The 27,033-nt window shown below is 28.3% G+C and overlaps 1 protein-coding gene across 2 annotated transcripts in view; it reads right to left on the bottom strand.

The window, feature by feature from the left end:
- Positions 1–27,033, bottom strand: part of LOC117178349 (apoptosis-resistant E3 ubiquitin protein ligase 1) — a 132,185-nt gene that overhangs the window by 21,891 nt on the left and 83,261 nt on the right. For both annotated transcript variants that reach the window (XM_033369775.1, XM_033369776.1), the window contains exons 3-8: positions 18,065–18,221; positions 17,725–17,930; positions 12,393–12,592; positions 8,991–9,228; positions 5,882–6,051; positions 2,090–2,270 (exon numbers count right to left, since the gene is read on the bottom strand). In XM_033369775.1, the coding sequence (XP_033225666.1) occupies positions 2,090–2,270; positions 5,882–6,051; positions 8,991–9,228; positions 12,393–12,592; positions 17,725–17,930; positions 18,065–18,221 (1,152 nt within the window). The remainder of the gene's footprint in view (positions 1–2,089; positions 2,271–5,881; positions 6,052–8,990; positions 9,229–12,392; positions 12,593–17,724; positions 17,931–18,064; positions 18,222–27,033) is intronic.

The following is a 27,033-nucleotide window of genomic DNA, read 5'->3' as shown; positions in this document are numbered from 1 at the left end:
TGGTATAAAACATGTGAAATTTCAACCAAGTAGTTGAATTTACAACTCAAAAACGTAAATTTATTACAGAAAATGAAATAAATCAATTGTCACTTGAAAAAATTAATTTAAAAAAAAAGATGAATTTTCAAAACTATATTTGATGTTTGAACCAAAAAATAATGGTATATAATTTTTTATACAGCTGAGTGTAACCAAAAAAGACAAATTCTCCACAAAATACTTAAATCCTCCAACTAAACAGATTGACTGAATACAAAAAATTGTATTTTTAACCAAAAATTGATCTCCTGCTAAACAAATGATTTTTAACAAAATACATACATTTTCAGCCTAACAGTTAATTTTTCAAACAAGAAGATTAATTCACATAAAAAAGAAATTTTGCAACAAAATACATAAATATACAAATATTTAAGTTTTCAACTAAAAAACATCAATTTCCTACAAAAAGTTTAATACATAGTTAAATTTAAAAAAATGAGACTTTTCAAGAAAAAATGGAATAGTTGATATTTCAGATATAAAAGATTTTTATTTAAAATTTAGAACAGTTAAATATAACCAAAAAATATCAATTTTCAAAAAAATACTTGAATCTTCACCGTAAATGATTAATTTTAAACCAAACAGTTGCGTTTTTAACAAACAAAAAATTAATTTTCTACAAAAACAAAAAACATTCACCAAAAAATATTCAACCAAACAGTTAAATTTTCAAGCCAGAAGATTAATTTATACAAAAAAAAAAAAATATTTTTTAACAAGGTACATAAATTTCCAACGAAACAATTGACTTTTCAACTAAAAAATATCAATTTTCTACAGAAAAAGAAATAATTGAAGTTTCAATAAAAAAAATTAATTTTCTACCAAAAAGACGAATTTTAAACAAAAAATGTCATAAGATTGGAAATTAAAAAATGTATTTTTGATATTTCAACCAAACAATATTTTTAATTTAGAACAGTTGAATATAACCAAAGAGATTAATGTTCAACAAAATACTAGAAATCCTCATCCTAAAAACATAAACTTTAAACTAAAAAGTTGTATTTTAAACAAAATTTTTTATTTTTCACCCCAAAAAAAACACGTTTGAAGAAAATAGATACATTTTGAACTTAACAGTTAAATTTTTATGTAAACATGTTACATTGTACAAAAAGACGAATTTTTAACAAAATACATAAATTTTCATTCCAAAAAATCAAATTTCTACCAAGAAAGGCGAATTTTTAACAAAATAATTTTTGTTTAACCAAATAGTTAAAATTTTATCTAAAAAGGAAGAATTTCATATCAAACATCGTATAGTTAAATTTTAAATAAAAAAAGTTGATTTTCAACAAAAAATAAGAAAAATACTGATTTTTAAACGCAAAAATATTGAATTGGTTTGAGGTTTAACTATTTTGTTAAAAATGTTTTTTTTCGGCATAAAATTAATCTGCTTGGTTGAAAAATCATCTTTTTCGTGGAGGGTTCAACTATTTTGTATAAAATTAATTTTCTCATGAATTCAGATGTGGTGAAATAAAAATATTTTTTGATCAAAATATAAGCTATTACATTTTTCGTTAGAAATTTGTCTTTTTTGGTTGAAACTTAACATTTTTGTTGAAAATTCATACTTTTTGGTTAAAAAGTAGACTGCTTTGTAGAAAATATGTCTCTTTTAGAAAACATTTAATATTTTTTCTTATCACGAATATGACTGGTTGTAAATTAATCTTTTTTTGTTTATGATTCAACTGTTTTGATGAAAATTTGTCCGTTTTGGATAAAATTTTGATTGGATATATCTGAAATTTTCAAAAATGTCTGAAATTTTTGAAGAATATTAGAAAAAGGCAATCAGGTCTTTAAGAAAAGTAATTGCGAGATTTGCAACACTTCTTTTTCGTTTTTTTTTTCATTTTTTTATTGCCTCTTATTTATTTTTTGAAATTTGAGTAGAGAAATTTAATAGTATTTTGTCCAAGTTTCAAAGTTGGATTGTTTTTTTCAATTTTCAAGAATTCCGTTTTTTAAATTAAATAGTTATTATTTTGATATAATTACTGTAAAAATAATTCTAGCTGCTTACTCTCTAGAACTATAATGGAGAAATCTCCGTTGTGAAGTTGCAGGCCGCCTAAACTAACACTGGCATGAAAACATCCACCTTTTGGGAAACTAACTTTCAACCGAATCCTCTGATTCGGAGAATCGTAATCCAGTAGGATTGTACAATCTACTGGCGTCTTTTCTTCTCCTACACTACCGATCTGAAATAAAATAAAATCATTATGTAATTCACTTACCTGCAAATAAACTAAATATTTTTATAATCTGATAAAAATAAAAAAAAACCTTATATCATTATAAAATTTGTGAGAAAAAAAATCTACGTGTTTAATTTCTCTTCGATTATCGATATTTTTAAGATATTCATGAAACATTCCATTTCAAAGATTAAAAGTCAGAAATTCAAACTTAAAAAAATCGTAAGCAATACATTTTTTCGTTGAGATTTTATGAAATATAGAATAACGCGCTTCTAAATTATTTAATTTTCCATTACTCGAATTTAAAATTCTTCGATTTTAAATTATAAGATTTCCAAAATGAGTTTGAAATGAATAGCACAATTAGGAATGAAAATTTCTTTAAAAATCGTTTGAAATTTCAGGTTTCGTAAGTTTTAATTCTTTATATTAGAACCACTGACATTTAAATTATTTTCAAATTGTCGATGACCGAATCCATTTTTAATTGGAAACAAAATATGATCTTTTTTAGATTAAATTAGGCGATACGCATCTTTGCGATCTATGAAAAAAAAAGTTCTAAATGTTATGCGTATTTTAATTTTGTGCTTTGTTTAAAAAAACCATTGTTATTTTTAAATTATATAACTTTTGACCTGATTGAGATATTTAATTTTTCTTTCCACACTTAGGCAGAATTTATCGCCGTCTTAATACGTGCCAAGCGGTTGCAAATCTTCAAAATTAACAAAATGGCGGCAGTTTTTCTGAAGAAATTAAGAGTCGATTTTCTTAAAAAACCCACACTTATATTTATTGTCAATTTTGTGCTGAATTTGTACTATCACGAGGAAACTATCCTGATGTGAGTTATATGGGGGCTAAATAACTTTTGGGGCTTATAGATTTTTTTTCATAAAATTAAATTTCCGCATTTTTCTTGCAAACAACAACAGATACGAAAAAATGTTGGAAAAATTGTTTGCACAGTTTAAAAAGTTTTACAAAAATATTTGACTCATTTATGATATCTTGTACGATTTCCAAGAAGAATAAAGAATTCAATACTTGTGGAGAAATTCAAAAATGTCTTTATTCATGTTTTCTGTCATTTTGTGATAGCTCAATGAAATTTTTCAAAAGAAATGTGGAACTTTTTTTTATTTTTTAAGCATTTTTGTGGTGACGACAATTTTTTTCTTCATAAATTTTTAATTCGTTATTTTTATCGGAAATCGTACAAGATATCATAAATGAGTTAAAGAAATTTTTTTTTGTACTTTTTTAACTGTGCAAACTATTTTGTCAACAGTTTTTCGTATCTGTTGATGTTTGCGAGAAAAATTCGAAAATTCAATTTTATGAAAAAAAATTCTCCAGGCCACAAAAGTTATTTAGCCCGCATAGAACGCACAAGATAATTTCCTTATGATAGTACAAATTCAACACAAAATTTACAAAATTTTTTGAACATTTTCTACCATTCTTTGCGGATTTTGTAAGAAGGCGATAAATTCTGCCTGAATGTGGAAAGCAATCTTAAATATCCCAATCAGGTCAAAAGTTATATAATTTTAAAGACAAAATGGTTCTTTTTTTAACAAAATTCAAATACGAATACAGTTTCAGAACATTTTTTTTTACAAAACTTAAATTATGTATCTGCTAATTAATAAAAAAAAAAACATATTTTGTCCGTGAGAGATTCTGCGACCTCAATTTGAGAACTCTGATTTGAAATAATTTCGATCCGATATATTCCAGATTAAAATTGTCGAACTAAAAATCCAAAAACTGTGAATTTAAAAATGTTCAAACTTCAGAACGAAGTTAAAAAAAATATATTGCAACACGTTTCCAATTCAATACGAAAAAAATGAAATATTCGTTCAAAAATCGCTAAAAATGTCAGGCTTTTAAGTTTTTTTTCCCTTCAATTTCCTTTAATTCTTCAACTATACCTGCTAAAAATGTTAAAATTCTTTAATTTTAGACGCATTTAAATCACTATTTTATACCATTTTTTTAATTTGGATATAAAACTGTTCATTTTTTCGCGATATGAATAAAACATTGTTGAAATTTCAAATAATAAGCTTTCAGATAGTTTATATTGTTATCAAATAAAAATCTTTATTTATTTAAAATGTTTATCAGTTTAAAACGGAACACATTTTTTTAATGATTCATTTGAAAAATTAAAAAAGGTAATACTTTAACAATCAATTTGAAATTATCATCATTTCAAGTTGAAACCACTCAAATTTGAATTCTTTTAAAATTGGGAAAAGTAGTGAAAGTGAGAGAAAATGATGGAATGTGAAGTAGGGGAATGGGAAAAATGGGGAAAAAAGGGATAGAAAATAGAGGAAATGAGGGATTTGTAGAAAGGGGGGGTAGGAGTGAGAATAAATTAGGATACGAGAAGTGAAGGTAAATCAGCAGAGGGGCCGTAGAGGAAATGCGGAAGGGGAAGTAGGGGAAGTGAAAAAACATGAGGTAGCAGAGTAAGGGAAATTCGGAAGGGGTATTGTGGGAATGAAGAGAAGGCAATAGGGGAAGTGACGAAAATTATGGAGGGTGAGTAGGAGAAATAAAGGGTATATCAATTCCAAGACATGAGGGGAAGGTGAGTAGGGTAAATGCGGGAAATTAAAGTAGGAAAAGTGAGAGGAAATACTCAGATAGGAATTAGGCGTGGTGAGAGAAGGGGAAATAAGGGGAAGTTAGTTAACGAAAATAGGAGAAATAAGGGGAAATACGTGGAAGGAAGTAGGGGAAGGAAAGAAAATTAGGGAGAGTTAGTAGGAGAAATAAGGAGATGGATAGTAAACAAAATTGAGGGGGAATGAGGGGAGATGTATTAGAGAAAGCGAGGGGGCATTAGTGGAAGTAAGAGAAAATGAGGGAAGGGGAAATATGAGGAGTTAGAACAAATAACGGTAGGAGAAATTAAGGTAAATGAGCAGAGATGGTCGTATAAAAAATGAAGGAGGAAAAGTAATACAAGTTAGAGAAGAGGAGTAGGAGAATAGGGAAAATGACGGAAAATTAGTTAGCGAAATTAGGGGGGAAAGGGAAGGGAGTTGGAGAAGTGAGGAAAATTAGGAAAGATGAGTAGGGGAAATAAGTAGATGTGCAGTAGAAACATTAAGTGGAATATAGGGAAGGAGGAGTAGAGGAAGTAAACGAAAATGGAGGAAAGGGAAAAAAGGGGAAGTGAGGGGAAATGAGTGTAGGAGAAATAAAGATAAGAAAATGTACCGAAAGTGAGAGGGAATTAGTGAGGTGAAGTAGAGTTAATGAGCGAAAGTAAGAAAGGGTAGTGAGAAAGTTGAGGGAGGTCTAGTACAGTAGTGGGGATGAGTAGGGGAGGGGAAATGATGGGTGGGGAAGGGAGGTAGAAAAAGAGGATTGTTAGCTGGAGAAATGAGAAGAGGGGGAAGTAGAGGAGGAAAAAGGTGTGGAAGGATGGGGAAGAGAAGGGTGAAAAAAAGGAGGGACTAAGGGAAATATGAGAGGTAAAGTGTGGTGGATTTAATAATGAATTCTTAAATTTTTTATTTAGGAAACAAAATCTGAATAAAAATGATTGAAACCAATATTCTAAGAAGAAAAATAATTCTCACCTGTGTAATATTTACATGATATCCTTCCGTGGGTTTGTCACCAGGACCAAAAGTACAAAGATTGTCATATTCGTCTCGTGGTTCTATTGTTAAGGAGTGAGGGACTCCAGCAGTGCAGACAACAGTCGAACTTTGTCGAACGAAGACCGTTTTGTTTGGATCCGGAGGACCTGGACGAGGATAAGAAATTTAGATTTTCTTCCAAGGTTCGGATTCAATTTTCAACACTAAATAAGTAATAAAATCAGGCTTCGAAGTACTTTATGGAACTAAAAAAGTCTCTTTCTGAAGAAACAAGTATCCTCAAACATACGTATGAATCTAAAAAAATTTTAAATCAATCAAAAGTTAGTTTATTATTATGATAAAATGGCGTAAAAATTTTATTTCATATTTTTCTGTACGCAAATAACTGTTCTTAAGATTGCATCTGAGGAGAAAGGCATGATATTTAATTTTCGATTAAAGTTTTTATTGATAAAATTTTGTTTTGAATATAGGATCTTAACAAATTATCTTTTTGCTTGACAATTCTCTTCTTTTAGTTAGGAAATCCTTTCTGTAACTGAAAATTTAGCCATTCCATTTTTGATTGTTTTATATTCTTTTTCGTTAAAAACTCAAATATTGGGTAGAAAATTTACTTTACGAAAAATTTGTCTTTTGATGGAAAAAAATTTTTATGTTAGAAGATTCAACAAGTTGGTTGAAAGTTGAACTACTTTGTTAAGAATTCATTTATGGTGGGAGATGCATAACGTTAGTTGAAAATTTGACTCTTTAGTTGAAAATTTAACTGCATTGTTCCAAAATCATTGTTGTTTGGTTAAGAATTTACTTTTTATCTGAAACTCGTGTTATTCTAGTAAGAGATTCATAATTTATGTTCCAAATGCAGCTCTCTGGTTCAAAATTGAACTATTTTGTTGAATATTTGTATTTTTTTGGTAGAAAACTAAATTTTTGTTGATACTGTAGCTATTTAATTTTTAGTTTAAAATTCAAATGTGCTTGGATAAAAATTTATCTTTTTTAGTTGAAAATGCAACTACTATTTGGTTGAAAAATCGCTGTTTGATTAAAAATTTAATTTTTAACTGAAGCTTGAACTATTCTAGCCGAAAATTCATCCTTAAGTTAAAAATTCATCTCTCTGATTCAAAATTCAACTATATTGTTGAAATTTCTCTATTGTTTGTTGGTAGAAAAATAATTTTTTTTAATGTAGCCATTCCATTTTTGGTTAAAAATGTATATTTTTTAGTTCCAAATTTAAGTAATACTTGGTTAAAGTCGTTTATTTGTATGAAAATCAATTTGGTCAATATACAATTAATCTCTTGCTTGCAAATTAGTTTTCTGATTGAAAATTCAATAATTGATTAGAATTTTGACGAAGTCATTTTTTTACTGAAAATATAATTACCCATGTTTAAAATTGATCGTTTGGGTTTTAAATTCATCTAGTTTGATAGAAAAACCAAATATGTAGTTTAAAATTAATTTTGTTGTTGAAAATTCACGTTTTTGGGATCAAAATTCAATTATTTGGTTGAAAATCAGACAGTTTAATTCAAAAGTATACTTTTTGATTGAAAAGTCAACTGTTTTGTTGAAAATTCATGTTTTTAGTTCAGCATTGAACAATTTTGTTAAAAATTCGTCTTTTATGGTACAAAATTATTAGTCTTCTTGATTCAAAATCAATTTTTTCAATTAAAAATTGAAATTTTTGGTTAAACATGGATAGTTTTCAGTTTAAAGTTCAACTGTTTGGTTGAAAATTAACTTTTTTGGTGAACATTCATATTTTTTGATTGAATAATCGTTTTCTTTTTTTTGTTTTAAAATTGTATCTCTATTGGTAGAACCTGATTATTTTTGGTTGAAATTTTAAAATTTAACAACTTGATTGAAAAATCGTGTATTTTATTCTAAATTCGGCTTTTGGGTTGAAAATTGAACCATTTTCGTGAAAAATTGAAGTATTTTTTTGCAAATTCTTCCTTTTTACTTAAAAATTAATTTGTTTATTAAATATGTAACTATTTTAGTTTTTAACGTAAATTAATCTGTTTTAGTTGCAAATTCAACTATTTGGTTGAAAATGTAGGTATTTTGTTAAAAATTCGTATTTTTTCGTGAAAAATTAATTTTTCTGTTTAAAATTCATTTTTTTAATTAAGAAATTAAACTGCTTTCTTGAAAATTTGTCTTTTTCTATTGAAAATTCTCGTCATTTGTGTTGGAAATTATATTCTTTTGGTTGAAAAATCTCATGGTTATATGAAAATGATCATTTTGTTGTTAATATGTATTTTCGGGTTGGAAATTCGTTTTTTTTTTTTGCTTGAAAATTGATCTCTTTTGGTAGTTGTTGCATCTTTTTGTTTATAAAGTCAACGAATTAATTAAACATTCGTCTTTTTGGTTGAAAACTGAATTATTTTTTTGAAAATTCATTTTTTTAGGTAAGATTTTTTTCAAATAGAAATTCAACCATTTCAATTTTCTTTATTTTCCAGTTGTATGTATTATATATTATTTCGGTTGAAAAGTTCTTAGTAGAAAACTTAATTTCTTTTGCTTTAAAGTTGAACTATTTTGTTCTAAATGCAACTCTTTGGCAAAAAATTAATTTTTTGCTCTGTTGAAAATTTAAATATTTGTTTTGAAAATCATCTTTCATAGTTGAAAATTGATCTTTTCGGGTTTCTATATAAATGTTCTCTAAAAAATTCGACTTTCCAGCTTAAAAATTCAAGTCTTTCGTTGAAAATTTATATCTTTTGTAGTCAAATTATGTTTGTGTGTGTGCAAAATTGAACGATTTTGTTGAAAACGCAACATATTTCGACTTAAAATCCTAAGCGTTTTACATTGAACTTAATATGGTACCTATAAATTTATTATCCTCTTCTGAGAGTATTTTCGTTTGTACAGTTTTTTAAAATAGCGTGACCTACTTTTTGAATAAACCCTAAAGTAGTTTCCTTAGTTGTACCTTTCTTTAATTTTTAATTGAAAAAAAAAACTGAAAAAAGAATGAAAAAAGTAAAAAGTGTGGAACTTCGAGGCCTGTGAAAAGTAGCGAAAGCTGAGAAAGTACCGGGAAGAAAATTTTTCAGGAAGGGACTGCCATGGACGTGGCATGAACCGATCAGAACAGCTAAGCGATATTGTCCAGCATGTCTGACTGTGAATTTAACAACGGCTGTGTTTGCTGCAAGGGGATCAGTTCCACCTAATTCTATAAGCGTTGCAACTCTTCGGGTTCCCTCTGTCACTTCGACAATAAGATTGTCTTTGTCGCAAATCGGATATGGCTGACCATTTCTTTGGTAGAACTGAAAAACAAATTTTTTATTTTCAGCAACAATGAGTCCCTTTGAATAAACTGAGAGACTGGACGACGGTGCACCCAAATTAAGAAAAAAAGTTCAGTGTATGGCCGTGCGGTCTCACAGACCGCACCAGGTTCTGACATGCTAGTCCCTCCCCCTCTTGCCTTCATCGACGCTGCCGTTACTAGTAATCCCAATTAGAAGCTTATATGAGGTCCGTGAAACCGCACGTCCACGGTAGCATTACAATTTTATATTTCTGTTTCAATTTGTTGCAATGTATTTCAAACGCAAGATCTCAGACACGAAAAACCTTAAGCTTGATGCAGGTACCTAAAATTACGTAACGCGGTCGTCACAGACCGATTTAACGTCGCGATGGATGTGTAGAAGTGCGGTCTCGCAGACCGCACCATGCTTGTGATATATGGTTCCCTCCCCCTACTGGTGCAAAATATTTTTGCGCTTGTAACTAAAAATTCATTTAGGAAAATCCGTTTTATCCTATTTTGTTAATATTTTTTAAATGTCACAAGATTAATATCCTGGTTTTTGAATCACCCTGGTCAGAGAAAATTGGTCAAGGAAAAATTATGGAATTGTTAAAATGAAATTTTTCAATTACACAGATATAATATTCTTGTTAGTCATGTACTTACTTTGTTGGACTTCCTTTTTTTTGCAGCTACTTGCTTCTGACGATAATATTTTTAGTTAAAAATATTGTTATTTTGCTGAAAATTCAACTATTTTTGTAGAAAATTAATTTTATGTTGAAAATTCGGCGGTTTTTTATTAAAAATCAAATCTTTGTTAAGTGGAAATATCTACTATTTCATTATTTATTAAGAATGTAATTGTTCTATTGAAAATACCTTTTTTTGTCTAACATTTTTTTTCAACTGAAAATGTAATTTTTTCAATTTTGGCTGAAAATTGATATTTTTAGTTGTAAATTTGCCCCTTTTCGACTTTTTGGTTGAAAAATTGAATACGTTTTGACAAAAATTTTATTTACTTTTTGTTTGATACGTAAATTCATCTTACTAGATTTAAATTTGAACTATTTCGTTCAAAATTTTATTATTTCGTTGAAAATCTAAATATTTAGTAAAAAACTCGTTTTTTAACAGAAAATAGTTTATTGTTCATTCAGAATTCAGTTATTCAATGCATTTTTAACAAAATTGTTCAATTTTCAACCTGAAAAGATGAATTTTCAGCCAAATGATCGAATTTTAAACGAAAAATGGAATAATTAAATTTTCAGTTGACAAAATTTATTTTCGGACAGAAAAAACAAACGAATTTAAAAGTATATTTAAACCAGAGATGAAGTTTTAGAAAGAAAATAATTTTCAACTAAAATGATAGAATATTCAAATGAATTTGCAGTTTTTTCAATTACAATAATTAATTTAAACAATAAGTTTTCAAAAAAATAGTTTAGTTTCAGTCAAAGCATTAATTGCAAACCAAATGAACAAGAATTTTTAACAAAATATTTTAATTTTTAACCAAAGATATGAACTTTCAGTTAAAATGATGAATCTTTAATGAAAACAATAATATTTTAATACAATGGTTTAATTTTAAACCAACCAGACTAATTTTCTTCCAAAAAAGGAAGAATTGGCAACAAAATACACGAATTTTCAGCCAGTTAAATTGTCAACTAAAAAAGTAAAAATTTTCAGTTAAAAAAATTCATTTACAACAAAAAAAGAATGTTCAGTCAAATAGTCAAATTTAGTAATATAAAGCTACATTTAGAAATAAAAAACAATTCTTATTTAACTTCATATTAGAATTTAAAAAAATGTAAGGCTTTGAAAATATTCCTTGAGTTGGAAAAGACTCGGGACGCCATCGAATTTGTGAATGACCAGGATTAGCAAGGGGGGGGGGGGGCGATTCGGAGCCTTCCCGACCCCTTTCAAATAATTTCTGGTTGCGGAGAAGACACTGGGTAAGTGGGTTAAAAAATAGAAGATGATCGACATTTTCTAAAGTAAAAATCCTCGATATCTCGAAAACGATAAGAGTGTTTCCTTTCTTTCCCTATGTTCCCTTCTTCCCCTCCCCACATTGTACCTTTTGCCTCCTTTATACAACTTTTTCTTCCACTACTTACCCATCTCCTCGCTTCCCCAGCTAATACTCCACCTACCTTATTTCCCTTCCCCCAGTCCTCAATTCCACTCCCCTACTTCCCATTCTTTCTAATCATTTTCTCTACTTGGCCCCCCGTCCGAATTTCCCCTACACCCTCCTCTCTCAACTCCCACTTTCCTCGTCTCCTCTTCCCTGATTTTCCTCATTTCTTCTATGTTCCCTGCCTCATTCCCCCTCACATTATTACCACTCCCATCCTTTCCCCACACTTTCCTTCCATGGTAAAAAATTTGACGGACGGATACTTACACACCGAGACCCGAAATAAGTGAAGGGGAAGTGGGGGAAATGATTGGATGAGAAATGATGGGAAGGGAAGAAGGTGTAGTTAAAAGGAAATTATGGGAGAAGTAGGTGAAATGGGGTTAGTAGGGCAAATGAGCGGAGGGGTAGTAGAGAAGCTATGAGAATTGAGAAGTAATAAGGAAGGGTAAAGTAGAGGAAGTGAGGGGTAACGAGGGGAAAGTAAATAGGGGAAGTGAGAGGAGGAAACATAGAGATGATTTGGTAAGGGAAGAAGGGAAAACGAAGGGAGGGGAATTGAAGCGAAATATGTGAGAGGAAGTATAGGTATGGGAATTAGGATACATGAGGATAGAGGAAGTAACTAAGGTAGGCGAAATTAGGGGATGTCAGTGAGGGGAAATGATTAGAAATGAGGGTTAGTAGGGGATGGGGAATTATGCTCAAGAAAGAGAAGTAGGGGAAGGGGAGTGTTAACTGGGGAAGCGAGAAAAGAGGAAAGTAGTGGAGCAAGAAGTTGGGGAAGGCGAGGCGAACGTATAAGGGTGGAGAAGGGAAGCAGGGGAATGTAGGAAGATTAGGAGAATGCAAGTATGGAAGAGAAGTGTTGAATTACTTTATTAATGTTCTTATAGGCTACAAACCTCTTCTTGTAGGGATGCAGTGTCCACTTTGAATAATTTTTAATCCCTGATGTTAATGCAGCTAAAGGGACGTATAAAACTGTTAAAATGTTTATTTTAACTTACTTTAACTGTGAAAGTCATTGTTTCTCCGACAAGCTGAGGCTCTTCCCATTCAAAATGAACTCGACAGTTACTGGGTAAGAGATATTTTCCAGTTACGTATTGAAGAAGAGAGTGTTTTGCCTCTGGAGCTAAGGCAGGTTGGGTCATAGCTGCAAGGGTCACAAGCCCTGCAACTGAGACCGAAACTACCAGCATTCCGCCTGGAAAATAAAATATTTATTTAGAAACTTTTTTATATATAACAGAAAATAGCTTAGATAAGGAATCTTTATTATCAGAGATATGGTATCCACCGATCAGTGGAGATTTCTTTTTACCCACCAGGAAAAAAAATCAACACTATCGATCTAATTTAACTCTTTAAATAACAGCAGTTCTTAACGTCTTTTCAGACTAAATGTAGCTATGAATTAAAAATCTTGAAAATTACATTTTTTCTGAAAAAAGATCTTCTCCTTCGATATGCTGGGAATCGAACTACAGAATTTCCGATTCCCGGTCTAGTGCTTTTCCCTTTAGCTAGTAGAGAGATCGAAAGAAGAATCCTTTTTCAGCTTAAGGGTAAAGCATCCAACCGGCAATCGGAAGTTCTGTGCATCGATTCCGAATGGAGCGAAGGAGATCTTTTCTTCAGGAAAAATGTGATTTAAAACATTTTTTATGCATATCTCCATCTAGTCTAAAAAGACTTTTAAAATTTTCTAAAAAAAGGATTTTTCTTTCAATCTCTCTAGTAGCCAGCGGAGCGAAGATCTTTTTTCAGAAAAAAATTAATTTTAATAACTTAGATAGCGAATAGGATTGAAGAACCTAATTCCAGAGTTGCCACTGACTAATCTATTTGAAAAACGTGACCTATTTTAACCGAAAAAATGGCAAAAAGTGACTAATGTTCTTTGAATATGTTTCTTTATGCAAAATAATTCGATGAAATTTCGAAGAACTGCAGATAAATGTTAATGTATTTAGAAGAAATAATTTTTTTAAAACATGAATTAACTTAAATTCGAGAGAATTTAGAGAAATTGATGGGAACTGAGAAAAATTCATAAAAATTCAAGGTGAATTAACTAATTTTTTGAAATATTTCATATTGATAAAATGCTGAAAAACTAAAGGTGGGCTTGAAAGATTTAACCCAGACGGAAATATTATATATAGTTTATTTATAGTCTGAAGTATTATATATAATATTATCTTGTTTGATACATTTTATGTATAAAACAAATGAATATTATATATAAAACTTCACACTATATATAAACTGTATATAATTTTTTCGTCTGGGACGGGCGAAATAGAAAAAAAATGTGTTTACATTCTTTCAATTCATTCAATTGAGTATAATTTAGTGAATTTGAAAGAATTCACGTGATTGTAAAAGATGTCAGCTGGAGTTAAGAAAACTAAATTAATTTCAAGCAACTTAAAGGAATTCAGGATAAATTAATAAGAACTCAATTAGAATTCCAAATGAATTCAAATGAGTTGAATACAAATTTAAAAGACAAAATATTTTTACAAAATTATAAAACAATTCATTTTTTATCAAGATAAATCAAATTTCCAACAGAATAGTTCAGTTTTTAAATAGTTTAATTTTTCACCAAAGTAGTTAATTAAAAAAAAATTAATTTTCATCTAAAAAAGTTAATTTACTACCAAATTGTTGAATTTCCAATCAAACTTTTGTACCCTGTATAACAAACAAATTAAATTTTTTACGAATTTTTAAGAAAATAGTTGAATCCTTAGCAAAAAACAGATTAACTCTCAACCAACAAGTTGCATTTTTAACCAAGAAATATTAATTTTCAACCAAAAATGGTATAATTACATTTTCAGTTAAAAAAGTCATATTTAAGCAAAAAAAAAAAACAAATTTCCAACAGAATATTTAAATGTTTAAATAAATATCTTGGGTTTTAACCAAATAGTTTAACTTTCTACCCAAGTAGCAGTTTAATTTTTAACTAAAAATATAAGTTTTCAACAAAAAGTTAATTTACTAATAAATAATTCAATTTTCAACTAAAATGATAAATTTCTAACAAGGAAATTAATTCTCAATGAACATGTTATAGTTAGTATTGTAACAAAAAAAGATTTTTATTTTAAATAAAAAATATAGTAAATTAACCAATTTGAAACCAAAAATAAAAATTTTTAACAAAAAGTTAATTTATGACCAAATAGTTGAATTTTTCAACCAAAAATGGTTTCGCAACAAAACTTGTAACAGTTCATATTTAAACACAGAAAGATTTCAATTTTAAATCGAAAACAGTTGAATTCAACCAAAAGTAGGATTTTTCAAGGAAATAGTTGAATTCTTAACTAAAAAGATTTAATTTTCAACTCATCAGTTTTATTTTTTAACAAAAGGATTAATTTTCTATAGAAAACACGAATTTTCCAAAAGAAAAGATCAATTTTCAATTTAAAATATCAATTTTCAACACAAAAAAAAAACAAATTTTTGTAGCAAAATAGTTAAATTTTCGCTCAAAGACAAGCATTTTCAACTGAAATGAAAAAATTTAATTTTAAAGAAATCAGTTCAACATTCGACCGAAAAGTTGACTTTTTAACTAAAAAGATTTATTTTCTAAAAAAAAAGATGAATTTGCAACCAAGTGTTTGAATTTTCAACTAAATCAGACGATTTTTCACCTAAATAATTGAATTTGAAACTGAAAGATAAATTTTCTACCAAAAATGGAATAGTTAAGATGAATTTTTCATGATGAAAATTAATTTTCTACCACAAAATGACGAATTTTCTACAAAATACATTAATTTTAAACCAAAAAGATACATTATTAACCAAGAATAGAATAGTTATAGTTTCAGTTAAAAAATTAAGATTCAACAACAACAAAAATACAAATTTTCAACAAAATAGTTCAATTTTTAACTAAAGAAATTAATTTTCAAGAAAGTACATAAATTTTCTACTATAATGATGAATCACCAATAAAAAAACATTTATTTAAAACCAAACAGTTTATTTTTCGACCAAATGATGAACTTTCAACTGAAAAGATAAATTTTTAACAAAAAATGGAATAATTAGATTTTTTGTTAAGAAATTAATTGATAACTAATTAAAACCGATATTTCAACAAAATCGTTCATTTTAGAGAAAAAAATGGACTTAAAATGATGAATAGTCAACCAAAAAAATAAATTTTTAAGAAAGCAGTTCCACTTTTCATGAAGTACTAGAATTTTAAATGATAAATGTAGTATTTATGTTTAATTCATTTTTGTCTACTGGTCTAGAGTTAATATTTTTTGAATACAGATTGATTTTTCAAGATTGTGCAAAAATGTTCTCTAATAGTTGACAGTTCACCCAAAAAATATTTTAATTTTAAACCGTAAATACTTGAATTTATCCAAAGAAGCCGAATTTTTCATATAATAGTTAAAAATCCTTCTTAAAAAAATTTTTGTTTCCACTAAGCAGTTGAATTTTTATCGAAAAAATATGCAATTTCTAGAACATATGAATTTTCAAATAAAACAGATGTATTTTCAACCAAGAAAGATTTTTCAGTCAATTGGAACTGGTTAAACTGTTATACGACACCTGGCGACAAAAATCCAAACTAGAAATAATAGGTACAATTTTAAAAATGCATTTTAATTTATGCATAAAATTGTTTTAACGACTTTTTCTGTGGAGTTCAAAGTATTAATTGTATAATAAAAATAATTCTTTATCCAAGCAAAGGGGTTTATATGAAATATACATATTATACAGTGAAAAAAAAATTTATTGACAGAAATATTTTTCTAAAAAAACAAAACAATTTTTCTTCTATTTATTGTGATTTATAAACGATTATAAACTTAAATGGGCTTATTTTAAAGGTTACATTTTTATTAATTTATACATGAAATATTTACGATTTAAAAATCTGATCTGAAAAATAGGTTAGAATTCGTATTTAAATTCAAATTGTCTATTATTCATATTCTTTGCATGATCTGGATAAACTTAGTCGCTGCATACACTAAGTAAAGTTTATTTAAGCTTACAATGCATTAAAAATTACATGAAGTAGTGACATAGTTTATTTTTTAAACCTATCTAACAAAAATGTGTTTTTTTAATGTATAAGATGGAAATTCTATCTAAAAATATTTGCATTTGATGAAGATGTTTGTTAGTATTAAGTCATTGTTTTATAATTCACAAAAAAAATCGTAAAAACACTTTTATGAAAAAATTAAAATACATCTTTAATATTGTAAGTACTCTTTCTAGTTCCAGTTTTCGGCATCAGGTGGCGAAATAGTAGACCACCATTCCAAATAGAGAAAAACATATTCATCCAAAATGTGGAGTTTTCAAATATGAATATGAAAAGGAATGACCAAATAGTAGTGGATTTTGCAACTGTAAAAGCAAATTTTCTACAAAATAGTTCTATCAGCCCTGATAGAAATTTCTGATAGAACTTTCTTTCCGAAGCTTTCCATATCTTTCAGATCCTTTCCGAAATCTGCATCCGAAATTTTATCCGAAATTGTACCACTATTTTATTTCAGAATCTTTCAGAATTTATCAGAAAACTAAATTATATAATATTGTTATAAAAATATTTATTTAATAGAAGTTGACATGTAGTTATTATGTAATTGTAAATAAACTTTTAAAATAAAAATATAATAAAGGATTAAAAAGTAAAAAATTACTCATTTGATAAATTCCGAAATTTAATCATTTTTTCAAAATTATAACTGTTTAATAATTTTGATAGTAAGTTAGTGAACAAATTTAGGATGAAATTAGTTACATTTTAAACCATATTCAAACACTTATTATGTTTGTTCAAATTATTATTAATAATTTTTTAATAATTAATAATTCCTGATAACATCTGATAAAAAATGTTTCAGAATCTACCAGAAGTTTCCTTTCAGAATCTTTTCGATTTTTTGGGCAGAGAGAGATGAGGGTGGAATTTTCAAGCAAAAATATTGACTTTTTTATTTTTTAAAAAAATTGTTGAATATTTAACGAAATGATAAAATTGTATGTTCATTCCCTAAGTTTATAAATGATAAAATCACTTTTTTCGAGCTTAGCATTTTAATCTAAATAATTTAGTACAATCTGTACAATATGTTAATTATCTCAAATACCTTTCAGAACTTTGCATTTTTTTAGATAATTCGCTGTTTTCCTTTCCTTTAAAAAATTAATAAAATTTGCAATAAAAAATCAGAACATAGCACAAAAAATCATACAATCAGGACACGTCCTGATAAACCAAGACACCCTAACTTATGATGAGAATTTAGAAATATAAGTACTGACCCCAGGTCCACGCGTCTTGGTGTTGACTATTCTTGACAACCGAACTCCAGAGGTCAGCTTTAAGGGCTTCCAAATCTTCCTTCGATGTAGGTAAAGTTTGTCGAGCTTGAATCCACTTTGGGAGATCCTTTCCCAAAGCTGAGCGAGCTGCATTGTCTTCCACCCAATAAACGTCCTCCAAAGACACGACTTCCATCTGCATGAGCCTTATTCGATCAACAAAGGAGAAGACAAAAAAACAAATGTACAAAAACAGGTTGATTCATGGTTGCATCAATCAGGGAAAATATATAATTATTGTAATTTTTCCGCTTTATGTATCTCCTATTATGTCACGTACCTCTGATAATAATTGTGAAGGCCATGATCTGCTAACCACTGACGCAATACCAATCTCTGCTGCAATAATCGAGCTGCTCGTTGCAGTCGCTCCTCATCTTGCGCTGGCAATTCGGGCAGAGCATCAACTTCCCCGCAACTCGCCAAACTCGAAATGCCTGAAATCAACATAAAAATGACTACTTAATTAGAGGGGACATACAGCGGAAAAATAGTTGATGAAAAATCCAGCCACACCTTATTATAGACTGGGATATGAGAGAAAGTCAATTAAAATTCAAAACCTTCCGGATTCAAGAAAATGATTGATCCTTTTGCAGCGGCGTAGCCAGGATTTTTTTTCGGGGGGGGGGGGGGGGGGGGGGGGGGGGGGGGGGGGTCGATTTTTTTGGAAGGGGCTTCGGGTTTATGTATAGGCAAAGAGTGGGGAAAAGAAAAATGAAAATTTAAAAACTTAGGTTCGGGGGAAGGGGGGCTTGAGCCCACCAAGCTCCCCCCTGGCTACGCCACTGTCCTCTTGTGAAAAGCATGTAAGGGACTGCACACCAAACTCTCGATTTCAGACAAGTGTCGCGGGTTGCCTTCAAATGGTCTTGGACTGATTTCGGGGGGATTGACACGTAACCAGTGAGGGCCGCCTGAATCGTTTCCAATTGGAATATATATCGATAAATATAATGTCGCTACCACTCTAGCCCTAATCCCCTGAGAAAAAAGCTCAAGTGGGGGGAGGGGTCGAGATGTTTTGTTACGCTTTTTTCCGGTGGACGGGGTAGTCCTTTATCCTTGCACGTTATACCATTAAGGCATTTTCCTTTCAGGGTATGCGTGATTTACTCGATGAGGAGGGGAGTAATGTGAGAAAGAAGGTAATAGGTTTTTTTAGATTGAACTAGAATTCTCGTATTACTTATTCAAGTAACACGTTCGTTCAGCAACGCTGCTCCGACCCAGGTTGCTGATCAATCTCTCTACCAATCATCCCAAGTGAAGAGCGTCACAGAATTGTCATGTGAGGTTCCCCACTCGGACCCAATAGTATCCAAGGCCCATCAGTATAACTCGCGGTAAATGTACAGAAATTTAATATGAATTAATTTTATGCGTCAAAGAAATCTGGTGAGTGAAAAATGAACCTAGCCCACAACAATTTAAAAAAAAAGTACCAGGGTTTTTTTGAAGTTGTTTCTTTCTGGAGATTACATTTTTAGTTTAAAATTTTATTATTTGTTTGAAAATTCAACAATTTTGTAGAGAACTCATCATTTTTGGTAGTAAATTCAACTGTTTTCTTGAAAATTCATATTATGGTGATAAAAAAGTCAACTGAAAACTTTTTTGAATGAAAATTCTACTATATTTTTTTTTAATTTGTCTTTTTAATTAAAAAATTCATCTATTTTATTAGAAATGTCATCTTTCTTAAATAAAAATGCAACTGTTTACGTAAAAGTTTCACAATTCTGTTTTAAAATTATCCTTTTTTGATAAAAACTAAACTCTTTTGTTGAAAATGCAACTATTTCATAGAAAATTTACTTGTTTAAAATTTACATTTTGGTATTGAAAAGTCAACTGTTTGTTTGAAAATTCAACATTTTTGATAAAAAATCGTCCTTTTTCGTTGAAAGTTCAACTGTTTTATTAAAAATGTTTGGTTGAAAATTAATTTTATTTGCTTGAGGATTAAACTATGTTGTCCAAAAATTTTGAATGAACCACTTTGTTAAGAAATTATTTTTGTTAAGATACATATTTTTAGTTTCAAATTCATCTCTTTTGTTGAAAATTTAACTGTATTGTTGAAAACTGATCTTTTTTAATTGAAAATTCAACTGCTCGAGTAAAAGCTCAATTACTTTCTTGAAAAAAAATGTTTAATGAAGATTTATGTTTGAAAGTTTTTTTTTCCTGGAAATTCATACTTTCTAGTTGACAATTTAATTTTTTTACAGAAAACTCGTCTTGTAGCTCGGAGATTCAACAGTTTCGGTGAATTTTTTTCCTTTTATGGCGAAAAAATCATTATTTGAAGGAAATTCGCGTTTTCGTATTAAAATGCATTATTCTTGACGAAATTTCATCTTTTTTGATTGAAATATGAACTATTATATTTTTTCTCGAAAATTCGTCTACTCTGGTACAAAAGTATTACCTCCGAGTGGGACGATGGTCGTGGGGGCTAAAGCGTAGGCTTTGGACACACTCTTTCGGCTTGCGGGTTCGATTTCCGCCTCGCACTCTGGAAGAATCTCGGTCGCAAGGGAGTTGTTCATCTCCGGAGAGTCGTGGGGCCGGTACCTCTAGAGAAAAAGGTTTTCTCTAAGTACTTAAAGCTGTGTTGCTCTTGGTGGTTCGGAACCCACCTTAAACTGTAGGTCCGCCTTCCAGCACCAAGTAAGTGTGTGGGGTGTGTGTAAAGGAATAATAGATAAGAAGATGCAAGAAAAATATAAACCCTTAGGGGTACACATTAGAAGCTTCCATTTCATTCCATTCCATGTGAAAAATATTACAAGTTTTAAATGCTGGCATTTGAATGTTAAAGGTCAGGTAAAATAAAAACTTGGCCAAAGAAGAAACAGGGAATTTTAAAAATGATTTTTTTTTCACCCTGCAAAGCATGCATCATCTCAATTACAAGAAATGTCCACCAGTTGTCCGTTACTTAAATTAAGCACGGTCCCGGCCATTATAACAGGATTTTAAAAAAATTAATAGAAAATATTTTAAGAAAATGCTGAAAATTTGAAATACAAAGACTTTATAATAGTAAACTTTATAAACTTTATAAACGTAAAAAAGTTATTTTGAAATTATTATAATATAATCCTCATTTTTTTGCTTAAACGCTTTTATTTGAAATTTAGTTACAAAATCTGGGTCAAGTATTTTTAATCAGCGTCGTTCCAAGTCGTACGTTGAGCCTAAAAGATATTTAAACTAAAAGTTGTTGAACTCAATGTTCCTTTGTATAAAGAATTTTGCTGATGATTTATGAGTAGTTCTAAGGCCAATTGAAAATCTGTCGGAGAATTTAATTGCAAAATTTTATTTGGAAATAATTTAGAATTGAATTATATATATATTTCAAAAAGGGCTCCATACTATTTGCAAAAATATTTAAACAATTATAAACTATCTAAAAGTAAAAAACAATAAAGAAAAGACGAGTGTAACAATTCTTTAATAACCTCAGTGATAAAAAACGATTTTTTACCGTACAAAAACTTCCAAAAAAAGAACAGTTTTAAATTTATCCAATTCTTCGATAATACTTTTAACAATTACTAAAAAATTAGAGTATGTCGAAAAAAACTGTTCTTAAATTTGAATAATACCTATTTCAAAAAGTGATCCATAAGAAAAAGAATTGCTTAAAGAAAAGTTCAGTGCAAAAATGTTCAAGTTGAAAATGATTAAGCCGACTTTCATGAAATCTCCATGCTTTGAGACCCCTGGATTAGAAAGAATTTATTTTTCAGCAAAACTATAAAAGATATGAAAAAAATGTTGGAAAGCAAAATGGTTCCTTTCAAAAACATGAAAAAATTTTCTTGAAACCATTTTTTTTTATAAAACGGATATTTTTGGTTTTAATCAGAATTACATTTTAGTTAAAAAATTTCAATATGGGATCGTCCACAAATTACGTAAGACGTTTTACTTTTGTTTGAATAAAGACGAGCATAAAATTGCTGTGAAGTTGAGAAGGACACAACGATATAAACAAAAGAAAAACATCTTACGTAATTTGTGGACGATCCCTATAAACGTGAAAAATGAATTTTCAACAAACAATAATTGTTCAGTCAACAAAAAAAAAACTTTATCGAACTTGTTGAACTCTTAAATCAAAAGGTGAATTTTCTCTAAAACAGTTGAGTTTTCAATCCTAAAATATTAATTTAGAAAGTTAAGTTTTAACCAAAGTTACAATTTTAACCAGAAACAGGACATTTGAAACCAAGAACATTAGTTTTGTGCCAAAAAAGACGGACGTTAAATTAAAAAAAAATTAAATTTTCAACCAAAAACGGGAAAGTTACATTTTCAGTTAAAAAGTTAAATTTATACAAAACAAACGAATTTTTAACAAAATAATTAAATTTCCTACCCAAGAGATGAACCTTCGCGAAAAAAAAGTTTTAACAAAGTACTTCAACTTTGACCCAATTCGTTGAATTTTTAATTAAACAAGATTAATTTTCAAGAAAATAATTAAACTTTCAACCAAATAGATAATCTTTTAACTAAAATTATGAATCTTTAACTGAAATATTTAAATTTTAAGTTAAAAAAATTTTCAAGCAAAAAGAAAAAAATAATTTTTCACTAAAGTGATGAATCTTTACCAAAAAAATGGTTCAACTTGAAACCAAGTAGTTGAAATTCAAATTGAAAAAAACTGAATTTCCTACCAAAAATGGAATAGGTTCTTTTTTATTTTAAAAAATTAACTTTGAAGCCAGGAGAAAGAGTTTTTAACAACGTAGTTAAAGTTTCAACAACAAAAAATGACAAAATTTCCACCCTAAATAGACAATTTAAATTTTCAGTAAAAAACTTCAATTGAAACGTAAAAAAGGAATTTTCAACAAAATAGTCCAATTTTTAACCAGAGATGAATTTTCAACTAATATCATGAATGTCCCAACCAAGAGCACGATTTTTCAACAAAGCTTTTTCAGTGAAGAAAAAAAAGTTCATCTCAATTATTGAATTTTTAACCCGAATAGTAGAATGTTCAATTAAAAAAAATGGCAATCACAAAATGGAAAAGTTGCATTTTTAGCTAAAAGAAATTCATTTAAAAAAAAAACGAATTTGCAAAAAAAGAATTAAATGTCATAGCAAAGAGATAAACCTCCAATAAAGGAATTTTTAAGAAAGTAGTCAACTTTGGCAGAGAAAGTTGAATTTTCAATTGAAAAAAGTCAATTATTAAAAAAATAGTTTAACTTTTAATCAAATAGATAAATGCTTAACTAAAGTTATGAATATTTAACTGGAATAGTTGGATTTTAATTTACAAACAGTGATTTTAAAATAAAATAACTAATTTTAAACAAAATATGATGTCAGGCAATACAAAATCATCTTTTTTTACTAATATATTAAAAATAAGATATCCATAAAGATCTTTTTATTATAACATGTATTTGATTTTTAATGACCTTTTTATGCAAAAACCCTATTTTCGGTGAAAATGTTGATCATCAACTTCTGCACTACAACCCTTCAGTTACGCGTTAAAATTCGAACAAGTCTTTTACTTTAATAGTATTTAAATATTTCTATAAAAATTAACATTTTAATTAATCAAATCTGAAACATTATTTTGATCCTGCATCACTCCCGTGTGGAAAATAAAAATACAGCAGTTATAAAAATAAAAAAAATCATAATATAAATATTTTTGTGTGCCATTGTGGTAGTGTAGATAGATTGAAAAATATATTACATAAAATTCGATGAAAAATATTTATTCATCAAACAACGTGAAATATTCTCGAATTTTCCTAAATGAATTGGAATCCCTTGCGCATTCAGAAGCTTGTACAATCATCTCTATATTTAGAGTTGCGAACTAGACTTTTGTTTTCTTTTTTGTGAGGGAAATACCAGAGATATAAACGTAATTCCCCAACTTGTAATATTCATATCATACAGAACATGCTGGAATAAATATGAATAAATCTATCCAAACAAAATTCCTACTCTGAAGATAGCTATAACAAAAACACTTTTTAAATAAAAAATGTATAAATTTAAAAACATATGATTCTATTTTAATCTTATTATTGTAATTACTGAGATGTTTGCAAAAATATGACAAAAATATTGCATGTTTATTGTTATGATTTTCGAATTATCAATTTGAGATATTCGCTTAAATTAAAGAATTTGAATTTTTGTTTATTAACGACCAACGCCTTGATACATAGTTATGATACAAATTTATAGTACAGCGATCGAGAGACAGTTGCGACTTTTGCCTCGGAAGGGCCGCATTGCACGAGTACTCATTCGGCTATATTGCGCAATATTATGCATTCCAGTTGGGAACGGTTCAGGCAACCCTGACTGTTTAAGTTTCGAGGGAACCGATTTAGTAACAAGGGCAGTGCGAGGCAACCCCAGAAACTGTTATTATATGGGAATTGGAGTGAATTCATTTTTGCAAAGACTACTTCGACGGGTCCACTGTGTTTGCTCTAGCTCTGGTTCAGTCCGTATAAAACTCCAGGTTTTTTTTCTCCGCATACAGCTCTAAGAAAATGTTAGTGAATTGCTCAGAAGAGCCGATTATAGTTTAAAATGTTTTTAAATTTTAAAAAAAGTTACAAAATATTGAAACTAGTATTTAATAGATACCTTTAGTTTTTACGGCAATATTGTTAATAAAAAATTGCCAATGAACATTATTGATAGTATGATAAAGGTTATAATTATGTAACGACTTTTCCCCATGGTCTATCAATTTGATTATTAATTGAAGTAATCAATAGAATAAATATCAAATTTGTCTAGAAGTACCATTTCAAGGAATGAGAAACCGTTTTTATACATTTATTAGTTAGAATTATATTTTTAAATATAATGCATTATACTGAAAATTTAAATATTCGCACACTTCACACCGCTTTCCATAATTATTTCGTACATGTATGTTTGCAGACTCGCTTCTAAATTTTTCGACTTGAATTAGAGCAGTCTAGCTGTGAAATTAAGAAAATTCGTCTTTTGGCATGAACATTCTGCGTTTTGGAAACAAAAATTTTTCTTTATTGATTGAAAAATTTTTAGTCAAAAAAACAACTGCTTTTGAAACATAAATCTTTTTTGATGGAGGATTTCAACTGTTTTTTTTTTTTAAATCGACTTCTTTGGTGGAATTTAACTGTTTTTGGTTTCAAATTAAAATATTTAATTTTGCTTCGCAGCTTCGCTGGGATCATTATAATCATTATTTTTATTCTATTTTCTAGTTTAAAATTTGAAACATTTTGTTGAATATTCGTTTTTTTCAAAAAAATTAATTTCTTCAACTGAAAATATAACTATGCCATTTTTTGTTAAAAATCGATGTTTTTCTTTTAAAAACTAAAGTATTAGATTGAAAATTCGTCTTTTTTGGTAGCAAATATTTATGGTCGAAAACTCAACTATTACTTTGACTATTAATTTATTTTTATTGAGGATTCATACTTAGAGTTGAAAATTCTTTTTGTTGTTTCAACATTCAACTATTTTGTTGAAATTTTTTTCCTAAAAATTAATTTTCTAACTGAAAATTTTATTACTCCTCGTTTTGATAAAAATCTACTTATGTTGAAAATTTAACTATTTCATTGAAAAGTTATGTCTTTTGTAAAAAATTCGTTTTTTTTTTCTAAAAAATTAATTTTTCTACTCGAAATTATTAATATTCAATTCGTATTTGAAATGTTTTTGGTTTTCCGTTAAAAAGTCGTTTTTTTTTTTTTAATAGAAAAATAATCTTTGTGATAGAAAAATGTATCCTTTTGGTCGAAAATTTAACTATTTGGTAGTAAAATTAATTTTTTGTTTAAAAATAACAGTTTTCAAACTACTTTTTCAAACAATAATGATTTTCTAGTAAAAATTTCAATTTTTGATGAAAACCACTAACACAATCCGAAATTGTTCAAGCTTCTAAATTTGATTATTTGAAACAAAAAGGATTGGAGGTAAATATAATTGTTTTTATTCCTTTTTTAATTACATTTGTGACTATAAATAATAATTTAAATGTTTTAATAATAAAAATGTCTTTCTTAGTCAAATTAGTAATAATAAATTTAAAAAATAGAAATATTCAGGCGAAACAAAAAGATTTATCTTTTTTTAAAATATTCTTAACTAAATACGAAAGAGGATAATGAGAGCCTCTTTTCTAGATTTTCGTTTATTGGAAAAATTGGTCATTTTTTATCGTTTTTTTAACCTTTCCGTAAAAAATGGAAATAAACTATAACTTAAATTTCACAAAAAATGACAAAAATAGTTTCACCATTAAAACAATATTTTTCCCCAGCAAATCTGCTTTGTATTACATAGTCGATGGTGTTAAGTAAAAAAATATTGTAAACAATCAATATTTGTTAATTTTTAAAACAAATGTAAAATACAGGAATTTAAGGCAAGAAATGAATAGTCTTCTTATAATTTGAAATTTCATCATATTTGATTAAAAATACCAGTTATTTCCGAATAGAAACAGTAACATAACATAAAATAGCAGAAAATTTTTCGAGTTTTGAAAATACAGAATTGCAAATTATGCAATATTAAAATTCATATTTTGATGGTATGTAATTCTGAAGGTGTACATAAAAAATGCTTACGTTTAGAGGAGTTTTTAAATCAAAAGACGAGTTTTTAATTATAAATCTTGAAAATTGAAGAAATTCCGAACAAAAGAATCAAAATTGCAGAGACATTTGAATTGTAAAACTTAAAAATGGCATAATTATTATTTTCAAACTTTCACAAGCTCTTTAATTTGATAGATTAAAAATTCAAAGTTCTACGATTTTGAAAAATTACAATCGAGAAATTTCAATTTTAAAGATTCAGGAATTAAAATTTTCAAATTTAAAGTTTTTAGTTTTGAATATTTGTGACAGAAGAATATTCAATATTTATTGTGTATTATAGAAAATGATGAAATTTTCAAGGTCTAGTTTGGAATATTTCTACTTCGAAAATTAATCAATTTGAAATATTTGAAATTTAAATTGATTGAATTTTATAGATTTGCAATTGAAAATTCTTTAATGATCTATAATTCAATTAGCTATAATTAGCCCCCTTTTTAAAGAACTTTATCAACACATATGTACTTTTTGATTATATTTAATTATGACAGTAGGATTTTTTAATTAATTTGTGTTCTCTTCTCAACAAATTTAGAAGCTTATAGAATTGATTTTTTGGACAGTT

This window comes from Belonocnema kinseyi, chromosome 8, assembly GCF_010883055.1.
Source record: "Belonocnema kinseyi isolate 2016_QV_RU_SX_M_011 chromosome 8, B_treatae_v1, whole genome shotgun sequence".
NCBI lineage: Eukaryota > Metazoa > Arthropoda > Insecta > Hymenoptera > Cynipidae > Belonocnema > Belonocnema kinseyi.
Note: the sequence above shows the minus strand (reverse complement) of the source record. Positions and strands in the feature narration are given on the sequence as shown.